The sequence below is a fragment of the Scyliorhinus torazame genome, chromosome 17 (assembly GCF_047496885.1).
Source record: "Scyliorhinus torazame isolate Kashiwa2021f chromosome 17, sScyTor2.1, whole genome shotgun sequence".
NCBI classification, from domain to species: Eukaryota; Metazoa; Chordata; class Chondrichthyes; order Carcharhiniformes; family Scyliorhinidae; genus Scyliorhinus; species Scyliorhinus torazame.
This window is the reverse complement of record NC_092723.1, coordinates 18067464-18079743: the sequence shown is the minus strand read 5'-3', so window position 1 is coordinate 18079743 and position 12280 is coordinate 18067464. Positions and strand designations below refer to the sequence as shown.

Sequence of the window (12280 nt, the reverse complement as noted above, 5' to 3'; positions counted from 1 at the left end):
TTGCATCAGTGCCTGAATGAATCTGCGGCAACAACTGTTTCTGTTTTTGGCAAAGTATTTTCTGAAAGCTTCTGAAGCTTGAAGAAACCAAGGGGCCTCAAGAGCTTTCGACACAGGCTGAACACACTATCTATTGACAAAGAAGAGAGCTGAACAAACGTGCACTCGGTTTGTGTGAAAATAAGGCATTTGAACTGCTGATGTGTGTGACATTCTGATAAATACACAGAAATGTAAGGGTTAATGTTGTGTCCAAATCAACCACTAGAGAGAGCTAGATGCAGAACTATATAAGACATTGATGCCATGCCTTCTGGGAGAGTATTGAAGGATAGAAGACAGACTGTAGGAAAGATGGTGTGAGTGAGAGCAGATCATAGTTATTGTATGAGTGTAGAGATCAGAAGTAGATGAGAGCAGATTGTATGTTTATTATCAGCTGTTCATTATATAGGAGTAAGTGTTGAATCCAATTAAGTAGTGTCAATAAATCTATAGCTTTGTTTAATATAAAAGCTAGTCTTTCTGAACACTACGCCAGCCATCCTCAGGTCTGAACCACAAAGAACACCACAATGTGGAGAATGCAGCGCAGAAAGAGCCCATTTGACTCATCATATCTGTGCCGGCTCTCTGAGGGAACTAGCCAGTCAGCTCTGCCCCCATATCCCTGCAATAATTTTGCTTCTCAAGGATTTATGCAATTCCCTTTCGAAAGTTATTATTGAATCTGCTTCCACCACCCGTTCAGGGAGTGTATTCCGGATCACGGCACATCTTTGCGTAAATCTCTTTCATTCATCTCTGGTTGTTTTGTCAGTTGTTCACCCGAGTGCTGTTTAGCACAGGGCTAAATCGCTGGCTTTGAAAGTTGACCAAGGCAGGCCAGCAGCACGGTTCGATTCCCCGAACAGGCGCCGGAATTTGGCGACTGGGGGCTTTTCACAGTAACTTCATTTGAAGCCTACTTGTGACAATAAGCGATTTTCATTTCATTTCATCACGGAACCTGAGGTAGCAATTAAAGCCGGAATTTGTAGCATCAACTGTGGAGTGTAAAGTGCTGGACTAAGGTGCTAGCTGTGGTTTACTATTGCCTCCGACTCAGTTGTGCTTTAAAGTCGCACTCCTGAGACTTTTTTTCAAAATTTAGAGTACCCAATTCATTTTTACCAATAATGGGGCAATTTAGCGTGTTCAATCCACCTATCCTGCACATCTTTGGGTTGTGGCGGTGAAGCCCATGCAAACACGGGGAGAATGTGCAAATTCCACATGGACAGTGACCCGGGGCCGGGATCGAACCTGGGACCTCGATGCCGTGAGGCAGCAGTGCTAACCCGCTGTGCCACCGTGCTGCCCAACCACCCCTGAGACTTGAGTATATATTCCAGACTGACGCTCCAGTGGGGCATCGTGGTTATGTTACTGGACTTGTAATCCAGAGACACAGCTCAGTTCTCCTGGGAGCTGGAGGATTTAACTTTAATTAATTAACTAAACAAAACCTGGAATAAAAAAAGATGGTATTGGTAATGGAGGCCATGAAATTACCACATTGTTGTAAAAACTCACCTGGAAAGACGATTTGTTGCATTTACCCGACCCTCTGGCCCACATGTGACTCTCGGCCTACAGCAATGGAGTTGACCCATACCCGCCTCTGAAATGGCCTAGCAAGCCCCAGGAAGCTAGCTCATCGCAACTTTCTCAAGGACAATCAGCAGTAAATGCTGGCCTTACCAGCAATGCACACATCCCAAAAATGAATAAGCATAAAACTCCCACAGTACAGCATTGAGATATCAGCCTGAACTTTGCAGTACTGAGTGGAATGCAGCACTGTCAGGCGAGTCCCAGATCCCATTTGCCCTTGCCTGGAGTGCAGATTCAGGTGTGAAGGTCACTTCCCTGACAGTCAATATGCCAGGATCCTTTAACTCACAGAATATCCATTTACAGATGGTTTCCATATCATGCGAGTCAGTGTCAAATTATGCTCTTGTGAAGCGATTGTTTTATTGTGTTCAAGGTGCCAAATGAATGTAAGTAGAAGATGAAAAGTTAAGAAAGGAGTTGCAGCAAAATATGTTTCAATTAAAAAGAAAACTGTTTTTTTTTCCCGCAGTTCCCTAATATCGCCAACAGTCACATGCAGATCCCATTGTCAAGTGTGGATGGCTCATCGACTCCAACCTCCTTGTCACCAGACCTTCAGAAGGCCTAACGTATCAAAAAGGCCATAGCTGCATAACAAGGCTACGAAGGGAGCTCCTATCAGAGAGATAAAGAAGACCGGTGGCAATGACAACCAGTCTAATTCAAAATCTTTGCTCCCCAAGTCGTTGAGTCTAATCTCTGGTCGCAGTGATCGAGTGTCCTGCCCAGAACATGGGGTGCTGGAGAATGGGAGAGCAACAATAGGATCCAAATTTGGGTTTTTTTGGAATCCACTTATTTTACTAAATTTGCTTAATCGAGAAACTGTTGACAAGGTTGAATGCGATATCAATGCAAGTGACAAAAGATGGACAACTTGTTGCACATCTCAGAATTTCCATGTTGTTTGGGGCCCCTGCACCCACACGGACCTTACTGTTTGGCCAGAAAAAATGATCTCCAGGGCCACTGATGACCTGTGTTTAGATCTGCGTTGCTGCCTTTATCTTCTGTACACTCACTGATTAATGGGTTTTAGGGTTGAAGGTTACAGATAACTGGAAGGCCAAGAACAGTTCACGTCACACCGCAGTGTACTCTTATCAATCTTATCAGATTTAACTCCTCTGTAGGTGGTGAACAACAATTTTCAAAGCGGCTTCTCACTAAATGATCATTCTTGAGGCTCAACTAGGGTCAGACACACAAACGACTTCAGGAGGTTGGACCCATACATCCAGACTTCAAATCATTGGTGCAGTCTGCTCCTCCCCTTTCTCTGTGTGGACCTGCCTCCTCTCCATTATTTGGATTGTCTGCCCTTGCAAATTATAACTGACAACAAGGGGCCTGCCCAAAGTCTGTGATATGCATTTGTAGAACCACACTCTGAGTTCCTTCTGCCCATTGCTTCAGGCTGTGCTGTACTTGTGCCTGTGTGGGCAATTCATGAATGCCTCTTCAGAACGGATGGGTAAAGATGCTGTGCCAAGGCTGAAGGATTCGATTTATCAACTGAACCCATGATATTGTAGCTTTGATCAAGAAATCCTCATCTATTTTCCAGTAGCCATCATTAACTTCATCTCCAATTTTGCCTAGCCCTCCATCTCCCACCATTCAATCTTTTTTATCCCTCCTCTCCTCTTCATTACGTCTACCCCTCCAATTCCAATTCAAGGATTATGAGGGACGGACAGGAAGATGGAATTGAGACCACAGCCAAATCAGCCATGTTCTTATCGAATGGTGGAGGAGGAGGCTTAAAGGGCCAAAGGCTTAAAGGTACCTCTGCTCTATCACCCTATTTCCACCTCTGAGTCAGTGCACCTTTCCTTCCATGTAGGAAGTTCCGGTCTATTTAACCCTCCATCTCAAATCAGCAAATAATTATCTGTAGTTCTTCGCCATTTCTTCTGTGTTCGACTGCGCCATATCCAGGGTGTCATTCCCACTGCCGCTCTTTAATCACTGACTAATCACTTGATCATGAGACGAATTTTAAATGCCTTGAGTTCAAGATTTTAGGTTCAATGTTTTGAAAAGAGATGGTAAGTTAATTTTTGCGCAAGTGAACAATGAAAACGATTGAAATCATTTATTTCTTCCACAAAGGGAAGAAGCACTCTTTGAAATTCAGCAACCGTTTCTGTTGCTGTATTTGACACTAGGTGGGTGGAATCTCCTTTTGTTGGTCTGTGTTTTTCTCATAGGGTGTGGGCTGATTTATTAACTGACAGAAAGACGGATCTTGTGTGACTTTTGCACACACAATATAACTATTCTCAGCGGGATGATAAAGCAAACCGTCTTCTTGTTGGGGGCCAAAGAGAGAATGCTGGAAAATCTCAGCAGGTCTGGCAGCATCTGTAGGGAGAGAAAAGAGCTAACGTTTCGAGTCCAGAGGACCCTTTGTCAAAGCCATAATACAGAGAAAGTGGGAAATATTTATACTGTGGAGTGAGAATGAAAGATGAGCCATAGCCACAGAAACCCAGGGAAACAAATGTTCTCTCTGGGGACTGCCATTAGCACTCTTTCCCCCTTGGTTTCTGTGGTCATTAGCACCCGGTTTCCCTGGGTTTCTGTGGCTATGATTCATCTTTCATTCTCACTCCACAGTAAAATATTTCCTACTTTCTCTGTCTTATAGCTTTGACAAAGGGCCACCTGGACTCGGACACTTTTGCTCTTTTCTCGCCCTACAGATGCTGCCAGACCTGCTGCGATTTTCCAGCATTCTCTCTTTGGTTTCAGATTCCAGCATCCGCAGTAATTTGCTTTTATTCTTGTTGAGGAGATGGTTATGTCACGCCAGACCTCTTTCCACCAAGGTGGGACCTTGAATGGGTCATGACTGCATGTTAGATACATGGCTGGTGCTTTAAAAGTTAAAAGAGGAAATGTGTTTTTTTTGTAAATTTATTAATGGTACATGATCAATTTGGGTACTGTGTTCGTTTTCTGAATCCTAGCCACATTGCAATCAAAAGGATTGTGCATGCTGACAGAAGTAAATACTTTCCATTTTTAGTGGTCAGCATCCTAGCATCTCACCAGCCTCAACCCCCAAGTGGCTCAATCCGTACAACCAGGCCTTGTTCCCATCTAAATCTTTGATTAATATGCTGAAGATTGCTTTCTTATTCTTGTTCTTATTCTTGTCACCTGAGGAAGGAGCAGTGCTCCGAAAGCTCGTGTTTGAAACAAACCTGTTGACTTTGACCTGGTGTTGTAAGACTTCTTACTGTGCTCACCCCAGTCCAACGCCGGCGTCTCCACATCATTATTCTTGTTGATAGGGATAGTGTCACTATGTTTTGGAACTGGATGATATACCAAGGTGCTGACTGCACATTGGGGTTCAAATGGGCATAAAGGTTGGTATGGTGTGGAGAAGAGAATGTTGTTGGTCCAGTCTCCTGGCCAACATTCCTCCCTCAAGGAACAGCAGCTACAAATAGAAAGGGATTAACGGGTCATTTTTTCATTGGCATTTGTGAGATGCTACAAATGTGGAATAATTGCCTCATCTGCCTGTACAGGTTCTGTGGCTGCACTTCATAAAGAAATTGATGGTGTAAAAGCACTTTTGCGATGTTCCAGCACTATATCAAAGCAAGTGCCATCAATATTGAAGATTCTGCTCTGTCCCAATTCTCAACCAAACTAAAATCAAACTCGGGCCAGAGACAGTCAGGACCTGGTGATGCCAGCACAATGGCGTTGGTGGGAATTGATAATTCCTAATCAAACAGGTTTTAAGGACTCAAGCACTTTCCGACGATAATGATGTGGTTAGATCTTTTGATTTGAATTATTGCTGCATCTGTTTCTCGCCAGTGGAACAGATCTGGCAGCATGTGAAGTTGCATAGAGCAAGGCAATGTGGGCATTCGAGATGGCCAAGCATAAACCAGCGGCAAGTGAATTTAAGAGTGAAACAAGTTGCCGAAATATAAATGCAATGAAGTTGAACCTAAGCGAACGTAGAGCTCTTCCTTAACTTTCAACAAATGCAAGTGAGTTGGGCACGTTTTTAAAGAATCATTCAATCCTCTATAAGCTGATTCCTGTTCTGATTGGTGGTCATTGTTTCGCAGTTAAGCATAAATGTCTCCATCGGTTCGTGCAAGCGTACAACAATGAGTCGATCAAGATATTGACTTCCCAATCCCATAGACCAGGAATTCAGGATCTTTCCTGAAGGTGAAAGCACGGCACAAGCGGAGAGAACTTTGGGGAGAGCTCTGAAACACATGACAAGGGTTGTCCTCTTAGCCAATTCCAAAACTTCATCGGGATGTGAACAGGACGATGAATGCCCATTCGCTTTAATTAAGGTGGAAGCTCATCGGAATCCTTAAAAACAAATGCCTCACTAGCAGAGGAGGAAAAATGCAGTCAAGCTTTTAAAAAAAAAAAAGACTTCTTTGTGTCTCGTTTACATTTTGGAAATTTCTAAAAGAAATGTCTCTCTGAAAGACACGTCTGGGTGGCTGTCTACCAACGGGAAAATAAATATGCTGGTGGTGACCCCGCAGTCTGTAATGAGAGAGTGTTGTTAAAATTAGTCACCATCGTCACTGAGAGCTTTGTGGAGATATTTTTGGATGTAGTATGGAAGGCAGCGCAGGATGGAACTGAAAGATTGATCGGGAAACCAAAAGATGTAATTGCGATGGTGTGAAATTGGGTGTCGTTGATAATTGAGAGCTCCAAAACAGCTTTATGTCAAGTTCCTCCTACTCATCGATGCTGCCACCCAGCTGGGATTGTCAACCCTCCAGGAATGTCCCGGTGCCTTCAGGAATGAAAGATTATTCTTCTGAACACTGCTTGGGAGGATACAAAAATAATTAGGAGTGTTTTTATTTAAAAAAATCATTTTTTATTGTTTTCTTCAAACACTCGTTTATTAGTTCCAAAACTATTGGAGATGCATTTTTTTTAAAAACAAAGAGTTGTTTGTCTGGGCAGCAAGATCGGAGGTGAGGATGAAACCTCCAGCAATTTTGTCCAATCAGAGTTGGTACCCTTATATCCAAGGAGAGTTCCTCTTAATCTGATGCAAGCATTGATGCCATCCCTCCTAACAGCCAGTAAACCGGTAGCATTAGCAAGACAGGGTATTGGGTATCTCCCATCTTCTTGACCCAAGATGGGTGGCCTTCGATAGCCTTAAACCAGGAAGGAAAGCACTTTGGATGTTCTTTCCTTGGATGTAATTGAGCAAACTGAATATCAGCATCAACAGTGGCATTCTTATTTAATGTATCTATGGCACTTGAGTTTCTAAAGGGAAACGTCTTAAGTTCATGTTTATTGATCTTTTTTTAATATGTACAGTGTAAAAAGCCATGCATTATGACGTCTATGTTTTACTGAACAGTTAACTGATCAAACAGGGCTCATTCATTATGGTTTGACCTCCATTTACTGAAAACCTATCTGTGGATTTTTAAGCGGTCAAAGCATGTTGACACTACAGTTGTTAATGCTTTATACCTTCAGGTTGACTAGTGATTTATAGGGATTGTGTATATAGGTGCTGTTTAACTACATAGTCAATGTAAAGGTGTAATGTGTTTGGTCATAAATTGCATTTACATCTCTGCCAGACAAAGAACTTAGGGGTTGAAATTATACTGTGTGATATTAGTATGTAATACATAATTCATTCACTTGAAACTCATTTTTGCTTATCAAAGGCAAAGGCCTATCCTTTTAGCAGGTTCATTTGTTGGAATTCTATGTCACAGGAGGCCATTCGGTCCATAGTGCCTATACTGACTCCCTGAAATAGCTAACCAATTAATTTTCCATGCACTCCCCATCCCTTCTCCTGCTGTCTTTTCCCATTGCCCTCCAAAGTTGTTTATTTTTCAAAAATATATCGAATTTTCTTTGATAGCTAACTCAGATTCTGCTTCCTCCAACCTTACAGACAGTTCTTCCCAGATCATAAGAACTTGTTGTTTTTTAAAAAATCTTCTCATCTTCCCTCTGGTTCTTTTCCCAATCCTCTACAATCTGTGTCCTCTGGTTGCTGAATCTCCTGCCAGCCGAAACAGTTTTTCCCATCTGCCCTTTCAAAAGCGTTGAGCTTTCGATCATCTGCTATAGACCAAGTGCTGGCAAATGGGATTAGAATAGATAGTTGTTTGATGGCCGGCATAGACACGATGGACCGAAGGGCATCTTTGTGTAAAACTCCATGACTCTATGAACTCTATTGAATCCCCACTTGACTTTCTCTCTTCTAAAGAGAACAATCCCAGCTTGCCCGATCTTGCCACATAACTGAAGTCCCTGCATTTGTTTGTTACTAATGACACATTGAGTTCAACCTCTTTTTGGTTTCCATTGCTTGTGGACTAAGGTTTCTGATCACCGTCTGAGACTAGGAGAAAATAACATGCACCAGAATCAATGGACCAACATTTACTTAACAGAGATCTGGATTGTGTAGTTAAAATAACTTTTATCTGGTATGGGTGCTGTAGTTAATTGGAACACTACCCTCTCACCTTTCTGGTTCAAGGTTGGAATCCAATCTAGCTTAATGCAATGATCTTTCTCCTGATATCTTCTCTAACTCTAATGGATCTGAGACACCGTTTCCTATCCGGTGCACGTCTAGAGCGCACAAATTAGCAATTGCATATCTAGTCATTTCAAGAAATTCTGGTTTGGGGTAAAAGAAATGTCACACTGATTTCTTAAGGATGCTCTGAGAGTCAAGTCACATTGTTAAGGTAGAGCATCAACCCTGCATTATTTCCTGGAATGATTAATAATGCTGCCATGCACTGGAAAGGAAAAATATTCTTCTGACCGTTAGAACACTTTACCAACAGCAACACAATAATTGGTTATGTGCAGTGTGACTTTATGCTAACCAGCTGAGAACACGTCAGGTCATCTGGCATATTGAAAGAACAAAGAAGTTAAAGCTCCCAGTGTTATTTGTTGACCTTCCATTGATAGAACAGTCCAAATTGGCAAAGGATTTTGTTTCAAACGGTCTGTATCCATTTATTTTTCTTTAAGTCATCAAAAATATGAATGTAACGAGCTGGAATTGGCCGTTTATAAGTTAACATTAACTAGGCATTGGCGACAAATCATTAATTTTGAAGGAGCTCCAGTTAATGACACCATATGGTCTCTGTGATATAACAAGACACTTGTGTCCCTATGTGGATAATCTGACGTACGCGTCAAGAGCTAGATAGTGCAAGATCCCAGCTGCCTTCTTGGATGTACATAAAAATCCTGATGATACAGTTTTGAAACAGGGAATGGGAGTTCTCCATGGTGTCCTGGCAAATATTCATCTCTCAACCAATATTGCTTTATAAAAAACTCCAATGATCTGGTCATTATCTCATTGTTTTTTGGCACCTTCCTGTGTGCCAATCAGCTGGTGACATTACAACAGTTACTTTGGGCTGGTTTCTCCGGTTCCCCAGTCACCTGCTTCTCAGCGGCGCACCGCTCGCTGATGGCAGGATCCTATACTCTCGCCACTTGCCAATTGGATTTCCTATTGAAACCACCCTGTGCTGCAGGGAAATCCGTAGGCTGGAAGGAGGAGGGGATGCGCTGATGGCGGGGAAAGTGAATGGCAGCGGCCAGAGAATTCTGGCCTTTTTCTCTCTGGGATGTCCTGAGCTCCTGAAGGACGTTAAAGAAAATGCTTCTCCACATGGTAAAACATGCCACGTTGGCATAATGGAGGGCACTTAGCACTTAGAGGGAAGTGGGGGTAAAGAAGAGGGAGTTCCACTTTGTGACTGTGCTGCATTTTAACTGAGAGTAGGCTTATATATATATATACAAAAATACTCCATTTCTAGAGCTAACCGTGGTGAGCAGTAAATTCTCCCTCTCCACTCCTGATAAGATAGCAAAATGGTTAAAAGGAAGGTGTAGTTAATGGCTTATACACTGCCTACCTTGGGATAGGTTTTGATCCCTACTTGTATCAATTAATGCTGTTCAAATGAATTGTGTGAAGTACTTGAAGCTCTGGTTGTATTATTTTTGCACCACCTGATAATTAATTTTTAATTAATATGTCCCTTTTTGCCTGAGGGAACTGACGGTAACAAGTTAACCCAAATCCTGCACAGTGTAATACAAAGTTTTTAAACTCACAAAAATTGAGGTTTTAAAAAAAAAATTGAATGGATTATATTTAAACTCCTGTTCTGCTTACTACACCTTGTGGTGGTTGTGGTGTTTTTGAGGTTCCCCTTTCTTTCTCAATTTCCAGAATCCTGCTGTATTCTGACCTGATTATACTTGGGATAGTGAAAGGTGGAAAATCCTTTTTATTTATGTTGATACCAGGGAGATTTGACTTCAATTATTCAGTGGTTTCTGCCTCTCAGTTCCCTCGAAAGTCAGGGTGATCGAGACATTATCCACAGACCTTTTGAGGAATTGTTTCAGGTAGTTCATTTGAACCATTATTTAAATATTACTCACCCGGGAGTTACATAGCACTGCGATTTTCCCCCCACCCCACGATTTGAACTTCTTTTTAACACCAGTGTCAGCTGTTGGTCAGTGGGTGGCGCTCCTCCCTCGACTTGTGTACATCCCACTTTAATCGAGGCTGGCACTTCCAAAGCAGTACTGAGGGAGTGCTGCATTGTTCAGATGCGCCGTCTTTCAGATCAAACATTAAACCCCGGCTGTCCTGCCAGGCAGGTATTAAAGATCCCAAGGCATTATTTCAAAGAGGATCAGGGATGTTCTTTCTGGGCAATATTTATTATTTACCCAATATTGCTTTTAAAGGTACCTGGTCTTTTCTGTTTGTGATATTTTGTGATGTGCAAATTGGTTGCAGAGCTTCTGAAAATTACAGCAGGCCACTGCACTGCAAAAGAACGTCATTGGATGTAAAGAATGAGACAACCTGAGGTAGCGCACAGCAGTACATTTGAAGCTGGTACAGCTGTTTGCGAAGGATTAAATTATTTTTCAGAGCAAGAGAAGGCCATTAGGTTCAAATAAGACTTTTTGATAAGCTTGAACTCTAACCATCATCTCCCCATTGCCTATCTAGGTTGTCAACCCTCCTGGCTCATCTTGGATTCTGACCCAGGGATAAAAGATTAATTGGCTCTGTGAGGAAAAAAAGGGGGAAATAATCATCGGCAAATAGACATAACAAAAATTAGAGATGGGGGGCAGTTTGATTGTCAATAATCATCCAGTCATTTACAGTGAAGTTTATTCACCATAGGTATGGGGAAAGTGGGAGCAATGAGGGTCGACGTATTTATTGTAGAGTCTATGTGAGGACGGAGTAGTTGGAGGGTCTTATGATGAAACCTTTAGTTTTCCAATCAGAGTTGGCAACCCTATTCTTCATCTAATTAGCCCTTTAACCCACATGTAATTTCCCACTTTAATAGCCCTCGCTCGTAGCAATTTAAACAAACTAATTGTCCTGGATGAAATTGATCCACTTGATATTTACCTCCTTACTCGTAGTTTCTAATTTCCCTGTAATTCAAAGCCTTTCATTGCCACAAACAATGCAACAAGACGATGAATTGTTGGTTTTCATTCATAACCTTGGAATACTCAGTGATTTCCTCCGGAGACGCCTTTCTCAAGAAAACAGACCCAACCTCTTCATGATTTATATTCCTGATGAATATCATAGTTTCCGCCACTCCTTGATGTTCCTGAGGCATTCATGTGCCTCCAGTGTTTGGAAGGATTTCTTTTTAACCAGATGCTCATCACCCTCAAAGTGATTGGTGGAAGTCACTTTTGTTTACAAAAATGTTTGTTCTGGCAAAGTAAATATTTATTGCCCGTCATTAGTTGCCCTTGAGAAGGTGATGAAGGGCCTTATCTGCAGATCCGTTACAATTCGGGAGGAGATGGTGCTCCCATAGAGCCTATTCGCCATAGTATTGGGGAAAGTGGGAGCAAAACGAGTCGAGTTCCAACATTTTGACCCAATAATGATGAAGGAGCAGTGAGATAGTTCTAAGTCAGGATGGCGTGTGACTTTGAGGGGAGAATTCAGTAGTGGTTGTTCCCATACAACTGCTGCCCTTGTCGTTCTCAGGGTGGGGGGGGGTTGTACGTTTGAGAGGTGTTGATATATTGCGATCAGCATGGAAAACAGTTGCGAAATGTCAGTGTGCCATAATAATAGGTCTGTAGAAAATGGTTGAGGTGAAGCAGAGAAATAGCGACATACTGCCAATCATGTGATGTACACATGGAAGAACCTCCGAGGGTCGCTGGTTAAATTTGGAGCCAAGACAGTCAGCCCAGAGGCGGCTATTTTTAACAATAGGCCATTTTAAGAGAACGCTTGAGGTTAAAATTTTCTGGACCCAGAATCATTGGGTGCAGCATTCCCACCATTAGGCGTTTCAGGTGAGACATTAAACCAAGGTCCTATCAACATGACCGTGTGCACATAAATGTCCACACGGTGCTATTCGCAAAAGAGCTGCTGAAGCGCTGGCCAACATTCACCCTTCGGCCAACATCAACAAAAATCAGATTAACTGACAATGTATCTGTTGGCAGTTTCAGGGTCTCGCTGTGTGCTAATTCAATGCTGCGTTGCATCTGT

The 12280-nt window shown here is 42.3% G+C and overlaps 1 protein-coding gene across 1 annotated transcript in view; it reads left to right on the top strand.

The window, feature by feature from the left end:
* elk4 (ETS transcription factor ELK4) overlaps window positions 1-4024 on the top strand; it is a 76231-nt gene extending 72207 nt beyond the window's left edge. Inside the window, exon 5 of the mRNA XM_072480143.1 lies at window positions 2129-4024. Coding sequence (XP_072336244.1) covers window positions 2129-2227 — 99 coding nt within the window. The 3' untranslated portion in view covers window positions 2228-4024. The remainder of the gene's footprint in view (window positions 1-2128) is intronic.
* Window positions 4025-12280: the final 8256 nt, after the last annotated feature.